Source organism: Podarcis muralis, chromosome 5 (assembly GCF_964188315.1).
Source record: "Podarcis muralis chromosome 5, rPodMur119.hap1.1, whole genome shotgun sequence".
Taxonomy (NCBI): Eukaryota; Metazoa; Chordata; class Lepidosauria; order Squamata; family Lacertidae; genus Podarcis; species Podarcis muralis.
Window position 1 is genome coordinate 49025581 of NC_135659.1, and position 16586 is coordinate 49042166.

The following is a 16586-nucleotide window of genomic DNA, read 5'->3' on the forward strand; positions in this document are numbered from 1 at the left end:
AAAGCATTGGACCAGATGCAGGGAATTCTTTTATGGAGGTGTGGGCTAAAGATTTGTAGTGCCCCGAAGATTATTTTAGGGTGTACACCCCAGGCTGCTTAATCACTATATGTTTTGATTACTATTTGCAGCATCTTGTGTCCAACGAAGTATTGGACTCAGTTCAATGCCATCTTGTAGAGGACAGTCTCCTGGAGATGTGGGTATATATTTTACGTGACCTAGTTTATTTTGGGCTGCCCAGCCCCAGCTCTATAGTCTCTTATAACAATGTTATATTACATTACACTGGCTATTATTGAAACATTTATAATTTGACATGCCCTTTATGGATGTAGGTGCTGTTCTTCATAAGAGCGTTGCTGGTGGTTTTTGAAAATTGTTTCTGCAGACTTATGCTAACTTGCGCATGATGCCCACTTTTTTATTTTCTAACCCTTCCAAACTATGTTTACTAGATCATCTAGGTGAAATTACCATCAGTGACCATTTTCCGATGGATATATATTAGAGGAACAGTGCTATTATCGTTAGCTCAGATTTATTCACAACTGTCTCAGATGGTTGCTTAAAGTTAAACCATAAACAGAACAGAACATGTTAACAAAAGACTATGAGAAGCATCTGATCCAATGAGATTCAAGGAGACCGAGTCTGAGCCCCAAGTGCATCTTGGTCAATGGCCGTCTCACTTTCCGACCGGAAGCTGCTCAGTACGTTTCGGTCATTACAGTGCTTAAAACTGACCTAATACCCCAAAGCTATATACAGTACTGGCCCTTTAATAATTTCTCTACGTTCTCGCTGTGGGCTGGCATTAACTGGCTCAGCAGCCAATGAGAATCCCCGAATACATCTACGGTTGAGAGAGGCGTGACAGGCGAAGAGGAGTTGCCCTTTTGTCCAATAGGAGCGGCCGATGCTGGTAGGCGCCAGAGCAAAGCCGTCCAGCCAGCTTCCTCAACCCTTTCCAGCCAATGGCAGCGCCTCGTATTGGCCGGCAGGCGCTGAGGGCGAGGAGGAAGCTGCGCCCGCTCAGCTGCCATGGGTCGGGCGGTTGTGGCGGGAGGAGCAGCCGATAAGAAAGAGCAGCAACGGCACCGCCGGCGTCTGAGGGCGCCGTGCCAGCCCCGCTGAGGCTGCTCCAGGGCGGTCGGGGAAACCTCCGAGACACTGAAGCTGGCGAGCCGTGGTCCGGAGTTGGGAGCCCCTCCCGGGTTGCGCTGCTGCCCGGCTTCCCCGGCTCCTGCCCCGGCCCAGCAGAAAAGGATGAAGAAGCGCAAGGAGCTCAACGCGCTCATCGGACTGGGCGGCGGGAATGGGGACCGGGGAAGCGGGAGCGGCGGCGGCGGCGGGCGCAAGAAGAGACACCCGAGGAAAGGCTCCGCCTCGGGCCACCGGCTGCTCCGCACCGAGTCCGCCGAGAGCAGCAGCAGCAGCTCTTCCGGCCCGGAGTTCGGGGACGGCTTCGGGCTCCCGGGCGCCCGCTCCCGCTTTGCCAAGTGAGGCCCGCAAGAGAAGCAGGGAGGGGTTGCGCTTGGGGAGGAGGGGGCGAGGGACCTCGGTCCGTGGAGGGTCAGGCATGGCTCGGGCAGGACGAGAGGAATGTGAAATGTAACTTTAGATACGATGTATTATTAGTCGGGGGCTGCCCCATGCGGTATTTGGGACTCCAGAGTGGGTTGGGTGGGTAGGGATGAAGGGACGGGGTTGAGGTGCATGTGGAAGAGTTGATACGTGACTAGCTCCATCGGGAGTATGCTGAGAGGAAAGGGGTTGGGGCGTTGGGAGTGTAAGGTTGACATGATTGCAGCTGAGTTGGAAAGTTGGTGACTGGGTGGGTAACATTTGGGTGTGCTGGGGTTGAAAGTGAGTTAAGGCTAATGAGGATCTGGAGCAGATTGTTAACACAAACAGTGAGTTTTTGTTCTGAGAGGGAAGCTGTCTGCGACATGAATAGCTGGGTGTGTTTCTGGTATAACTTGTTGCTCTTGCACTAAGCCCAAGTGTGTGGGTGGGACTACTAGTGCCATTCTTTTTGCTTGGTTATTATCATTTTGTTTATTTCATTTATTCAATTTATATCCCATGCTTCTTCCTGAAGGAGCCCAGGGACTGTTCTGCTAAGCTTGTTGTTGTTTAGTCGTGTCTGACTCTTCGTGACCCCATGGACCAGAGCACGCCAAATATAAATCTCCTGAATATAGCTTCGGATGCTCATAACCATGCTCTAATACATTTGATCTTGATTGATCTATACCTCTGGTTAATGCCTTTCCTGTGGTCTTTGGTATACTTTCTACTGGTAAATGGCAATCTGATGTATTAAGTCTTCAGTGCAGTTTGTTGTAAAACAAGATTCTGTTTGAGTTCTGGAAGAAGGAATCCTCAATACAGATGTGGGGAACCTTTGGCCCTTTTAAATGTGGTTGAGCTACAACTCCTGTCAGCCCCAGCAAGCATGACAGGAGTTGTAGTTCAGCAACATCTGGAAGGCTGAAGGTTTCCTGCACCAGTTCTGATAAGACTTATCCCTAAATTCTGCTTTGTGGGTCATTGTGAAAAAAGGTCAAATTCCTTCAAGCTTATTAAAACAGAAATAGTTCTTGCAATACTTCAAATTTGACTATAACCCCCCCCCCCCAAAAAAAAAAGCTGGTTGTAGTAATTTGTAATTAACGTTAAGACCAGGGAAATGTACAGAGTGCTAGATATTCTGATCCTGTGCTATTCCGTGCAGGTACCCTTTTGCCAGCTTTTGTGTGCATGTTTCCATTGGATTGAATTGTGAGAGAGTAATATATTGCATTAATATTGAATACAATGTAAGTGCCAATTTTGTGTGATATTTGGCCATTGTGATGTAGCTGAACCATTTATTTATTCATTTAGGGGTGACTACCTGCGATGCTGCAAGCTTTGCTACCCATTATGTGCTTTTGTCATTTTGGCCGCTTGTGTGGTAGCTTGTGTTGGCTTGGTATGGATGCAGGTTGCTCTCAAGGAAAACCTGGATGAATTAAAGGAGCGGTTTCGAACCAGTAAGTACTGATCTTTGGTTTTCCCTTTCTTTATAATAACTTGTGGGATATGGGACAAAGTCTTATATAGCTGGTAATTGCCAAAAACACACTATTTATAGTCTGTTTTAATATGAAGCAAACATGTTGACAAATGGTCATTTGTGTACAAAATACTATAACTCTGTTACTAGGTGTTATAACAAATCTTTTGCCATCCTCTATAAGCCACAGGTGATTACAGTGGTACCCCGCAAGACGAACGCCTCGGAAGACGAAAAACTCGCTAGACGAAGGAGTTTTTCGTTTTCTTAGCCGCTTCGCAAGACGCATTTCCCTATGGGCTTGCTTCACAAAACGAAGCTTGCCCCGCAAGCTCCGGGGATAGCGGGGAAGCGCAGCGCATCTTCCCCGCTGTCCCCAGACCTCTTTTGAAGCAAGGGGCAGCAGGGAGAAGATCGCTTCTCCCCGTTGCCAGCCCCGCAATCTCCGCGCGCGCCTTCTCCTCTCTCCCCGGACCCCTTTTGAACCAAGGGGCGGCAACGGGGAGAAGCAATCTTCTCCCCACCGCCCCTTGCTTTAAACAGGTCCGGGGACAGAGGGGAAGGCGCGCACGCCTTCCCCTCTGTCCCGGAGATTGCGGGGCAGGCAACGGGGAGAAGCAATCTTCTCCCCGCCGCCCCTTGCTTTAAACAGGTCCGGGGACAGAGGGGAAGGTGCGCGGCGCTTCCCCTCTGTCCCCGGACGGTCTCCATAGGAACGCATTGATTGATTTTCAATGCATTCCTATGGGAAACCGTGCTTCGCAAGACGAAAAACTCGCAAGAAGAAAAAACTTGCGGAACAAATTAATTTCGTCTTGCGAGGCACCACTGTAAAAACACATGGCCATACAGTGGTGCCCCGCAAGACGAATGCCTCACAAGACGAAAAACTCGCTAGACGAAAGGGTTTTCCGTTTTTTGAGTTGTTCCGCAAGATGAATTTCCCTATGGGCTTGCTTCGCAAGACGAAATGTCTTGCGAGTTCTTGCAAGTTTGTTTCCTTTTTCTTAAAGCCGCTAAGCCGTTTATAGCCGCTAAGCCGTTAATAGCCGCTAAGCCGCTAATAGCCGTGCTTCGCAAGACGAAGAGACTCGCGGAACGGATTAATTTCGTCTTGCGAGGCACCACTGTACATGTATTTTTTAAAGGCGGAAGCCATATTTATTGGCATATGTCTTATTTGAACTATTTAATGTTTACAAATCATGTAATTAGATTTCTGTGATCCTTGGTGAATGTGTTAAAAAAATTCAAGTACTCAAGAATATTTTGAAAGGCTGAGTTGCTAAAGTATCCTAAAAAATTGCAGCTGCTTTGTCTTGTGAGTGGCAGTGGGTAGACAAGTTCACATCTCTGTGTCATCTGATGGAGATTGTGAACAGGGAAGATCCATATTGATTTGGCGCCTTGCTAATTTTACTAGACGTATGAGATAGAAATTGTCATATAGAACTTCCAAGGAAGGCTAATACCATGAGGTGAAGGGAACTGCATAGGAGGAAGTGATTTTCTTCAAAGTTGTTGATGCTATATAGCTATGAAAGATAAACAAACTACCAGTTCATTTGTAACCAAGCTTTTCTTCACTGTAAACTCCAAAACACACTTCTGATCCTCCTTTTGTGATCTGTTAATCTTGGAAGGTATACATACATGTATTGATCATCACAGCAACTATAATTTGCCCTTTTGATATAATTTATATACATACCTGGATACTTGGTCCAGATCAGGTGATTTGTGAGACTATATACTGGCATATAACAAACCACTTTTGCTGTTGACCCAACTCTGTAGGGGAGAGGATTTCACAATTAATTGGCGTGTTTCCAGGAGGAAAACCACTAACGGCAATGGTGAAATACTATCTTGTTTTTTATTATGACACTTTCAGGTCACCCATCAGCTTTAGAGCTTAATCTTCAAAGCACTATTTATTCTTCAAATAGGTTACTTGGTTTTATGTCTGTTAATGAACTGTCTCTAAAATGTACTGTGTTGAATATGACAGTTTTTCATATAGGCTGAGCAATTACTGCAGTTCTCAGCTGTATTTGTCGCTTTTAAGAACTGAATTCTCTACTAAGAAAAAATTAAAAACGCAGTGTACTTAAAAAGCTCTCTGGTGTTCGTTCTAAAAGCTTTAAATAGTTCTATCCAATCTTGTAAGTTTTGACGCATTCAGAATTCAATTTTATTTCATTTTACCGAGCCAGGTCCAAGGTCCATCAATCTAAGGTTGTTGTATTAATCTACAAAGCTCTGGACAACTTAAGTCCAAGGGTACTTTAATGACTGCCTGAACCTTTATATCCTAGCTCAATCAGTGATATGATCTGTAGGAGCATTGCTAGTTATCCTTTGAGTCACTGAGGTTCAAATTATGTAGCCAGTAAAGAAAGCTTTCAGCATCATTGGCCCAGCCCTGCGAAATGCTGTTCTGGTTGAGATTCAGCAGACATCTGCTTTAGTCTTTAAACTTTTGTTGAACACTTTTTATGTCACTAGGCTTATGCAGGCAATTAAGAAAAAAAGTAAATGTGATAACTGGTAGTTTTAGATTTTGTCAGTTGTAAGCTGCCTTGATTTTTTAATGAAACACTGATAGTACACATATTTATGAAAAAATATAATAAAAATATTCTGGAATAAAGCTGTGTTTCTAGATATTAACAGACTGTTAAGTTTAATGGCATAACTGTTATGAAAGAAAATTACTAAGGAGAGCATGCTCGGAAGCATATTTGAAACTTGAAAGAAAGAGGTTATATTGTATATACACTTCATAAAGTGGTAGTGGGAGTCCCATTATACTTAGTGGGTGAAATTCAGCGTTGTGCTCTTCCAACAGCCAGTATGGTTTAGTGGTTAGTATTTTGGAGTAGAACCTGGGAGACAAGAGTTTGAATCTCTGCTTGGCCATGAAGCTCACTGGGTGATCTTGGGCCAGTCAGTCTCTCAGCATAACCTACCACACAGGGTTGTTGTGAGGATAAAAATTGGGGAGGGACTATATATGCCACCTTGAGCTCCTTGGAGGAAAGGTGGGGTATAAATGCAATTAATAATAAACAAATGTACAAGCAGCTTGTGTATTGCTTTTTTCTTGTTATGTTGCTGAAGCATATGACACAGCTGAAGGCGTAAGGACATAACAATGATTGAGTAAAAATGGAATTCAATAAAGATTACTAATAGTACCTTAGCATCATATCGTCTGTTCATCAAAATAATTCCAATGGTTATTTAGTCATTAGTGTATATAACTCATTTCCTTGACAAGAATAAACTGCCTATTTAATTCAACTTCTCTCTCTTAAGAGCAGACACAGATTACAGGAAGTTGGTTCCTGCAATACATTTTATGATGTCTTTCACATATGTCTGTTAATCTACAACTTTGTTTAGCTTACACTTTGTTCCTAAATGCACAGTGTGAAAGCTTGGCTAAAATCAATTCTAATATGTTTAGAATTCAATCCCAAATTACAAAGCAATGAAGGCATACCTATTAAAGAATTTCTGCTTGTGTTCTCAGATCTTCGTGTTGATGGATAACTATTGCTTCTGACTTTGTGTTTTAGTGGAGTCTAATCAAAAAACCTCATTCCAAGAAATTCCTAGATTGACTGAAGATCTGCTTAATAAACAAAAGGAACTGGAAAAGATTGAGAATGGAGATGCGGGATTAAGCAAAATATGGGTAAACATCACTGAAATTAGCAAACAGGTAAAGTAAGTGACCATTCAAGTAAAGTTATAATCTAAACCATTTAAAATATGTCTTATAACATCTTAGTTGAGCCATTTGCTGTTATTGGTATGGTTGCTATTGAAGAGCAACATTCTGGGTCAACGTGTATGTTGACATTTTTTAAATTGGTAAAAGTTATTAATCCATTCTTTTTACTGTCTGTGATAGTACATAATGCTAAGCCATAAAGTATGTTTCCGTAAGCCACACAGTACATTAGTTGTGTGCTGGTTCATGCAACCCAAGGGATCCTGCTTCACTTCTCCTTTGTGCAAGCAGGTAAACAAGCCATAATATAGGTAGGTTACAATAATTACCGAAGTTGGGGCCATGGTTTGCTTTCTCCCTGACAAACCATAGTAACTAAGCCACCAACAAAGTATGATTTAGGAGTGGCTAAAGTGGTCATTTGTTAGGAGGAAAAAAACATGATTTCATGTTCAGATGTCACTCAAAGCTATTGACTTTGTGGTTTATTCATGTGCTTGTGCAAAGCAGCAGGGCATAAGCTGCATGCTCCGGCATGTGGCTTGCGCACCCAGTATTAGGTGCTGTGCCATTTATGTTTAAATGATTTATCTGTAACCTACTCTGAGAGAGAATGAAATAACATCTTCCTTTCGTTTTAGATTTCTTTGTTGATGTCAGCTGTAAATCACCTCAAAACGAACATTAAATCTGCTTCTGATTTGATTAATCTTCCTGTCACAGTAGAAGAGCTTCAGAAAGTATGTACTGCACCAAGTATATTGTGTTTATCAAATTCTGCAAGCTACAAAAGTATTTTGAATCAGAGTTTTTTGAACCACTGCTATCAGTGTACAATGGTGTTAACCACTTGTAGGAAGTATGTAGGTGGGAAATGATACTGCTGCACTGGGTCACATTGCATAATGTCAGGATGTGCGCAGTTTGTTCAGTATGACTCTCCCATGTGGTTTTTTGTAAGGTTATATGGGTTGTTTGCATTGTATTGCTTGGTATTTTGGGTTGGGGTTGCATGTTCGTGTTGTTTGCATTGTTGTATTATATTACAAGTTTCTAAATGTAACCTGCCCTGGGATCTTATGTGAAGTGTGGTGGTTATTATTATTTATTAGCTACTCTTCTGGAATTAATACATTTGAGTCTCACACTTTTTAATATACCATTGATACTACAAGATTATGATTGGGGTTTTTTTCCAGAGTGTTGCTACTATAGGTAGCACTGTAACTAGTGTTCATCATGATGTTGAGAGTATGCAGGCAGCAATTGAAGAACATAAGAAAACTATAGAGACACTCCAAAATGAGATGGTAAGGATTTGTATTAATCTGATAGTAGTTCATTCTGTGATAATTCCCATATGAACTTCATTTTGGCTATGTCATTTGACAGTAAAAAAATGTCTTTTTAAAGGCAGTCAATGTTTTGGATGAAAATCAGTATTCTCCAGTTTATTATTGCAGAACTCCATATTAAAGTTTAACAGGGATGGGAAGCTTAAGTCTTTCAGATTTCTAGATACTATAAACAAATTTGTAAATATTGGTCATCTTTGAGGATGTAAATAAGTTAACGATTAATGCCCAATTAATAGGGGATTGGGTGTCTAGCCTCAATGGACTTTCCTGATCCACCCTCTTCATATGCTCCTTGTACTATTTCTTAAATCAAGCAAGGCAAGTAAATGTGACTTTAATTATAACAAGAACCTTTTGAGTAATTGCAGGCTGAGGGAGCATCACATATCTCCCATGTTTCCTAACTGCTTTCCATCCATACAATACTTGTCACATTGCACTTGTTTATTTATTTTGAATCTCTTAAATACATTTACATGGAGCACCAGTATATTTGTGTATATCACAGCCTGCTACCCTCTGTCTTCCTAGTTTTGTGTTTGTGAAAGCTTGGTTCCCATGTTCAAAGTTTAAATAACTGGTTTCAAAAATTCATTTTTACTACTTTTATTAGAGTGAACTCGCAGAAGATGTTAGAGGAAAGCAGCTGCCTTCATTTCCCTCCTCTCCAACCCCCCAAATAAGTGAGAAGAATCTGACAGACAGTTGTAAACAGGTACAGCTTGTTGCTGCTTTAGATGCTTTGCAAATCAGTATTTCAAGATTTCTGTAAAACTATTTTAAACTAGGATTCTGGGACAAAGAAGAAACTGTCAGCCTCTATTTTAAGGAAACATGGGTTGATATTTAAGATTAGTTATACTCGGAGTAGACCAGGGGTAGGCAGCCTAAGGCCCGTGGGCTTCTCAGTCTGGCCCGTGGGTGGTCCGGGAATCAGTGTGTTTTTACATGAGTAGAATGTGTGCTTTTATTTAAAATTCATCTCTGGGTTATTTATGGGGCATAGGAATTGGTTCAATTTTTTTCTCTCCAAAATATAGTCCGGCCCACCACATGCTCTGAGGGACGGTGGACCAGCCCACAGCTGAAAAAGGTTGCTGATCCCTGGAGTAGACTCATTGAAATTGGTGTCGTGGGCATTAATTTCCCAGGATCTATACTGAATAGAACTTCATAGAATCATAGAATTATTGAGTTGGAAGGAACCATAAGGATCATCTAGTCCAGTGATGGCCAAACGTGGCGCTCCAGCTATTTTGAGACTACAATTCCCATCATCCCTGACCACTGGTCCGTTAGCTAGGGATGATGGGAGTTGTAGTCCCTTAACAGCTGGATGGCCAAGTTTGGCCATCACTGATCTAGTCCAACCCCCTGCAATGCAGGAATCTTTCGCTCAGGTCTGTCTCTAACCATTAGTGAAATACAGTTTCCTAGGCAGAGAGCAGAAATAAAAGAGAATATGACAGTCTTCATAATAGGAAGCTGGATATTAATTTTAGATTGTGATTTGTGTAATAGTCTCTTCCCTCAATCCCTTGTATTGCATCCAGCACAATGTGGAGTTCTGGAGAACTAAGAAGCTTGCTCACACACTATGTTGAGGCAATTTAGTTCATTTTAATTAATTTATTGTCCAACTGTGAATTCTGAAAATTGAGCAATATGTCTTTCTTTGCTTGTTAAAAATGAAAAACATACAATTTCTTTGAAAGAAATCATCAATATTAAAACAGCCAACAACATGGCAGTTCTTTAAATAGATCTCCTAGTTTTGTGGTCAGTCATTTGCCCTAGTTAAGTACTTAATTTGGGAGTAGTAAATTGCTATGCCCACTTGTGAAACTGCCTTGCAAAACACTGGCAAAGTGTATTTATTATAAAATAAAGATTCTTACCAGGGTATCAGTAAAATATATTAAATAACACAGTGGTATTAAAACAATATGTTGGCAAATTATTTTGTTTGATCTGCTAGGCTTTGTACTCTTTGAAGGTAGCTTGCACTAAAAGAACTGAACATAAGGCCGGTGTGATTTAGCACACCTCTTTTCACAGAGGGTAGTTGCTGAAACCCAGCTTTCAACTTTCAAAGATCTAACAGACCTCCTTCATTTAAGGATTTGTCAAGTGGCTCTAAACCCTATTTGAGCTGCAATCCAATGACACTTGGGAATATGCTTTGCTGAATTTAGGAATTTATTTATGCCAGCATAGAGTCAAGCTGCAGATGAATGACAACAATTGCATAAGTATAAACTGCTTACTCTTAGTTATTGCTGTTTCTATAATAGTGTAATAACATTTTTTTCTGTGTTGAACAGGATAACCAGTACCTACATACCTCTATAGAAGAGGTAAACTCAACCCTAATGTTGTACCAGAAACAGAATGATTTAAAACTTTTCAATATGGACTCCACAGTTGGCAATCTAAGTTGGAGAGTTGCTTCATTAGAAAATCACATGACAGTGAATAAACTGGAAAAAAGAGAAAACCTGACCCTTGGCATGGTAAGTGCCTAGCTATTGTGGGTGTTTGAGAAACAATTTTTTGCAAAACAGTTATGTTTTCTGTCTATATGGATTTGTTGTGCTGCATAGTGGTTGAACTGATACTGGGAAAGCCACACTATCCAAAAAGAATTTGCAATTAACGACTCAAAAAACGGAAAACCCTTTCGTCTAGCGAGTTTTTCGTCTTGCGAGGCATTCGTCTTGCGGGGCACCACTGTATAGTGAAAGAGGCCATTCTCTAGTTATCTGGATTCCTTCTATCACAAGCTTTGCACTGAATTAATGAATTTCTGCAACAATATGAGCTGTCAGTTGGATATTCAGTGATGCTTTCTGTGTTACTGTGGATCTTGGTCACCTTGAATTTCTAATTTGCTTGTACAGCTTTTGTTGACTGAACAGTAAAATCCACTATACCCTTAATGTCTATGAAAACTATGCTTCAGTTTTATTACAAAGTTAAAACTGCAGTCCTACACACTACTTGGGAAGTAAACCCCATTTATGTCAGAGGGAGTTGTTTCTGAGTCGACATGCATTGGATTGGGCTTGGATTGCAAGATTGTAGGGATGCAGTAGTAGTGCTTGCATTGCAAGTAAGATCCTACCTGAATCAATTAATATTTGTTGCAGCATTTTGTGTAGTTACTCTCATCTATGCATTGAGACTCTGCACCTAGAAAAATCTTGTATGTCAATAAGTAGCCTGAAATGTTGACAAAGCCAGATTCTACATGCCTACTTCATGTTTTCTCCCTGAAAACATTTTTCTTTCCATGTTCTGCAAGATTTTGGGACACATTGGGATGAAAAGAAAAGGAGCTGGTGGAACTGGCTATCAGAATGGCAACTTGGCTGGGCACTAGACAAAATGATATTTTTCTGTGATTCTCTTCTTTTTAAAAAATTTAAACACAGGAGTGGAAGTACTATGGTGAAATGGCAAACATCTAGAGCAAGTGTAATAGTTGAATGTATACTTTAATGTTTTTAGGGGATTAGAAATCTCAAATAATGAAGTTGGAAATCTTGGCCATATGTAGGACTGAAAACTGCATAATACAATTGCCACCTAAGATGGCAAATGTAGAAGGAAGGCTAGGAGAAGCTGTATTGATCAGGTTGTATTGGACATTGGCACTAAAATGTGTAACTCTCATTAGATTTTAGTTGTTCAGTATATTGGATCCCCAACTTCACCTTTCTGGCAGCACTGCTGTGTGCGTGTTCCTGTTGTACAGTTATTATACAGTCATGCTGAGTGGCAGCCTTATTGATATGCTATTTCAACCTCCAGTGTACTTCTCTTTTTCTTTTTGCTTAAATAGCCACTGGGTTGTGCTAGTTGCAGACTAGGACTGTCTGAGCTTCCATTGATCTCAGCATGTCCTGGTGAGCCTTGTATATTAACTTTTCTCTCCAGTATAGTTGTTCAAATAATAGGTCTTGATGCTTTCTCACACAGCTACATTTTAATATCTTTGTGATTACTGGCTAGTCCTAGGGTGTTCATTTCTTGTATCGCTTAAGGGTAAACTATATTTTAGAAGACGACACAAACATAAGCCTTTCTTTTGGTTCTGCTTTTTGCAGGTGAGCGACTTAACTACCTCGGTGAAAGTAGAAAATGAACCAAGGAATGAAACTACTACTGAAAAGGTACAGGGCATGGAGGTAATTCTAGGGAAACCAGAAGTAGTGTTTCAAAGCAAGCCATATCATATTACTACACATTTTTTTCCTGCTTTCCCTAATTTACCCATAAAGATAGGAAGGTGTTTTAACAAACTCCAGCTAAGGAAATATGCAAAATGGTACAGCTTCAAATTTCTAGTAATATATAAGAAATCTATTCTCTGCAATGTATAAAACTATATATGCTGGAGATCTCTCTGGCTTGCTCTTAAAAGCAAGCTACATGTTGCACACCAGAGAGACACTCTAAGATCTTCCTAGGTAATAAGAACTTACTAAGGATAAACAAGGTTATGCAGATTTTGATAAAAGGAAATGACCATTTTAAATGCTGGCTGGGTGAGGTTGGTTTGTGCAGAGTATCTTATTTTTCACAAATAAGGTACTCACTCGTACAGAAAATGCTATAGTAAACTGGTCCTGTTGAATATGTTCTTGTTTTGTCAGGTTAGTGGGCAAGTGAAATTATTATTTTATTTTGGCCTTATTGGTCTATGGAAAAAGTGTATTGTAGCATCTTAAAGAAGATTATGTTATCTAATCCTATGGCCACCATAATAGGTCACAAGGGTTCTGTAGAACATATGGGTGATATGATGCTTATAGATCAAGTACTTAGACTTCTGAACTGTGGAATCTTGCAGTTTATTACAACTTAGTCTGAAATTGGCAGTGTTTTTTCGTGGAAATATTTCTGTTGGTATTGTACAGAATATAGAAAACGGGGATTCTCAGGTATCTATGTTAAGAGAGAAGCTGCAGCTGATCAACGCTCTGTCAAGCAAACCAGAAAGTGATCGATCTGAAGCATTGAAAAAAGGTGAATGTTGCATATAGTTTTACTTCCTACACTAAAGTACTATACTGCTGCTTTAGCTTATTTAATCATGAGTCATTTGCACTACAGTTCCTTGTACAAATGAGCAAACCGGGTGCTGAAAGGAGTGGAAATATGTCTGATAGCTGGCCTCTAGTTACGAGCTTCTGACCGAAGCCTCTCATAGCTCATCCTTTATGCAAAGACAAATAACAAGAAGTGTAAAAATATAAGTGCTTACTTTGGAAGGGAAAACTATTAGCAGAACCACATTATTAACAGGAACAATTGAGGCATGTACAATTCAGTTCCAAATTTATCACTTCTATCACTTTCAGCATATGAACTGTTTTGATCATTCAAGTAAGCATTTATACATGTATATCACTCTTACTGTGCTGTAATGAAAAGGCAAGGTAGCTATCATGTCAAAGTCCCCAGTAAATGATCAGTCAAAATATTTTTCTTTGCCTTATTGAGTTAATACTCTGGCATAGAAACACACGTGCCACATCAGTAAAGCTAGGTTATACATTTGAAATGTGCTTTTCCATTCAAAATGCACAAGAAGAAGCAAGTTGGAAAAGACTGGGCCATTACTTTTCCATGTTCAAAGGGGAAAGCCCTCTGCCTCATTAGAAGATACTTTCTATAAAATGTTAAAGTCTGGGGTTACCAGTGTGACACCCACTAGCACCAATGCGTCCACCAGTACCAGTAAATATACTCTCTGAAATCTGCAATACGTGAGTGTCTGTTTGCTCTTCTGGCTCAATTCCTGTTTGCACTGGCTCAATCTCTCCTACATTGAACATGCTCCCTTTAAAGATACCCATGTTACATTGGATGCCAGAATTGGACACCCCCTTCAGTTGGAACAAGGGGAGAGGTGCAATGAGCTTCTTTATGAGAGAGTGCAGAGGTAGCTGATGTAGATGCCTTTCCCCATAGGCTGGGGGGGGGGGCATGACTGCATCACTTTGCTCTGTTGCTTTTTCTGTTCTTTTGGATGTGGAAATCCTTTTGTGACTGGCACCGATGGCACTTTTTCAAAATTTCATAGATGCCCACTAGCCCAAAAAGGTTGCTGCCACCTGCACAGATTTTTCCACTAATGACATCTCTGTTATGTTACTGTGTTGAAAGTGCCAAATTATGTTGGATACCATCTTCATGTAGCCTCCCTTTTTGAAGCATAATTGCCTTCCACCTACTCTTGCCAGATAATTAGCAACAATTACTGTAAAATTTCTTGACAGGAGGAAAACTCCAGAGCACTACATCAAAGCCTACAAAGCTTCCAAGACTTTCTTCAAGATCAGTTGGCAGCAGTTTTGAGGGGAATAGACACCCAAGAGACTTGTCATTACCTGGAATATCCAACATAGAAGGTAACCACTTATGGTTGGAAATGAATGGATCATAGAGAACATTTTTCAAATGTAGCATAAACAATCCCAAAGGACCTCTCCAAGCTGAGTGAATGTGCAGTAAAATAGCAAATCGATTCAATGCAAACAAGTGTAAAGAGATGCATGCCTGGGTAAAAAGATAATTTTATGCACTTACGGAGTCTGAAATGGCAGTAGGTGGCCAGGAACAAGACCTTGAGGTCATAGTGAGTAGCTCAAGAATAGCATCGCAATTGCAGCCAGTCTGAATCCTTAAGATTATGGAAAATGCAGTGGTAAACATTTATGCCTGCTTAAAAGCCTGCAAAGATGGGTAACTTAAGGGAGGTAGATTCTTGTCTGTTTGGATATTTTTAAAAGATTTGTGCAGTTGCAAGTTGCATGCTGTTCAGCCATAAGTGTTCAAAAGTAGAGAAAACAGTGGTGAAGATGTATAAAAGATATACAGGGTGAACTGAAACACTGACCAGGATTTATTTCGCAGAAGTACAATTTACTTTGTAATGTTCTCAAGCAAATCTGAGGTTTCTGGTTCAAACTGTTGAGAGAGGTCCAATATTTTAGCAAATCAATGTTGCTTTTGTTTAAATGTCCACAGAGAATGATTCTCTTTTGGGCTGATTCACATCTAGCAATCTGAGAATGAGTCATGCCTCACTTACCTCCTGTTATCACTCCCCCTCCTTACCTTACATGCTGAGAAAATATTCTGCTGTGCTATGTTTAAGCCACAGTTTCCTGTTAGCTCTGAACTGGGGAAACTGGGTGGATTTTGACTAACAACCTGGTTTCATATCCTGATTAGTAATGAGAAACTGGTTTAAACGAATGGCAATAGAAGCAGCAACGTTGGCATGCAAGGGAAGGAGGATTGTGGAGGCCCAGTGCTGGTAGTTCTTGGCTTAAAAAACCGGCTCTTTATCTACTGGAATGTATATTACAGACCATATATTGTGTATTTTGTGTGTCTGGTGGAAAAAGCTACTGCTGCTGCAGGAAAGTGTTAATACTTCTTAGCTACTGTCTGTTCTTTAAAATTATTTGTTCCTTCTTGCAGACCTTCAGGATTTATTCAGGACCATCAGCCAAGACTCTGATGGCAAGCTATCCTATGAAGACCTGCAAAAACTGGTTGGATCTGCAGTGTATGATTCCCAGAGCTTTAAAGAATTTGATACAGATGGAGATGAGAAGTATTCCTTACTGGAACTAAGGATGGCTTTAGGTTTATAGTATCTCTACATATATAAATAACAGTATTGAAGGACTACAGTAGCTATACAAGAGAAACTGATAAGTTAAAAGCTACATCTGGCACTTTCTGAATTATATACTAATCTTTGCAGCTAACTTAGTGTACATGTTGACACCGTTTTAATTTTGTGTTCTTTGGAAAATATGGAAAGCTTCTAATTTTTGATTTAATTTAAGAGATACAGACTCCTCAGATTTTCAGTTTTGAACCTCTAATCCCGAGATTATTTGGTAATGCCTAAACTCTGTTGACAAGTGGAGGGCACATAGATGCAACTAAATTTTCTCTGGATTGAGGTTTAGAGGATTATATTCTGCCATGGTTTTGGATAACTGGGCTGCACCTTAAATTGCACTAAGAGTTTTAGCTCAAAGTTTTTATTTCCCTTATAAGGGAAGCACTTGTCTTCAAATTAGAATATGTGTGTATATATTGACAGACATGTATTTTATATTTCAAATTTGCCTTAAATTAGCTGCACTTTAGAATAAAAAAATAAAAGCATCTATCTTCACAGGATGGGGACTCTTTTCCTTGTAAATATTTAAAATTGAATCAATTACATCTGAGTCAACTTGGCAATCTATTAAAAGTAATAAGGATCCCAAAGTAAGTTGTGTTGGAGGAGGCTGGAAAGACATGTTTCTCCTTAGGGACCACCCTTTGGGGATCTGCTTTTCCCATAGTTGCATGGGAATCCATGGATAACTTTCAGATACTAAGATAC

The 16586-nt window shown here is 40.3% G+C and overlaps 1 protein-coding gene across 2 annotated transcripts; it reads left to right on the plus strand.

Moving 5' to 3' along the window:
* The first annotated feature begins 981 nt into the window (after positions 1–981).
* On the plus strand, positions 982–16378 carry EFCAB14 (EF-hand calcium binding domain 14). 2 transcript variants are annotated; one of them, XM_077928763.1, is made up of 11 exons: positions 982–1502; positions 2893–3041; positions 6649–6794; positions 7448–7546; positions 8006–8116; positions 8778–8879; positions 10489–10677; positions 12274–12354; positions 13087–13195; positions 14452–14583; positions 15662–16378. In XM_077928763.1, exons 1-11 carry the CDS (start codon positions 1270–1272, stop codon positions 15835–15837), a joined length of 1527 nt encoding a protein of 508 aa, XP_077784889.1. In that variant the 5' UTR covers positions 982–1269; the 3' UTR covers positions 15838–16378. The 2 variants fall into 2 exon arrangements, with proteins under 2 accessions (XP_077784889.1, XP_077784890.1); XM_077928764.1 differs by having other exon boundaries at positions 985–1502; positions 12274–12339.
* Positions 16379–16586: the final 208 nt, after the last annotated feature.

Coding starts and splice junctions, on each gene's coding strand:
- EFCAB14 (XM_077928763.1), top strand. CDS start 1,270: ATGAAGAAGCGCAAGGAGCTCAACGCGCTCATCGGACTGGGCGGCGGG. Junction 7,547..8,005: donor CAGTAGAAGAGCTTCAGAAA/GTATGTACTGCA, acceptor GTTTTTTTCCAG/AGTGTTGCTACTATAGGTAG. Junction 13,196..14,451: donor ATCTGAAGCATTGAAAAAAG/GTGAATGTTGCA, acceptor ATTTCTTGACAG/GAGGAAAACTCCAGAGCACT.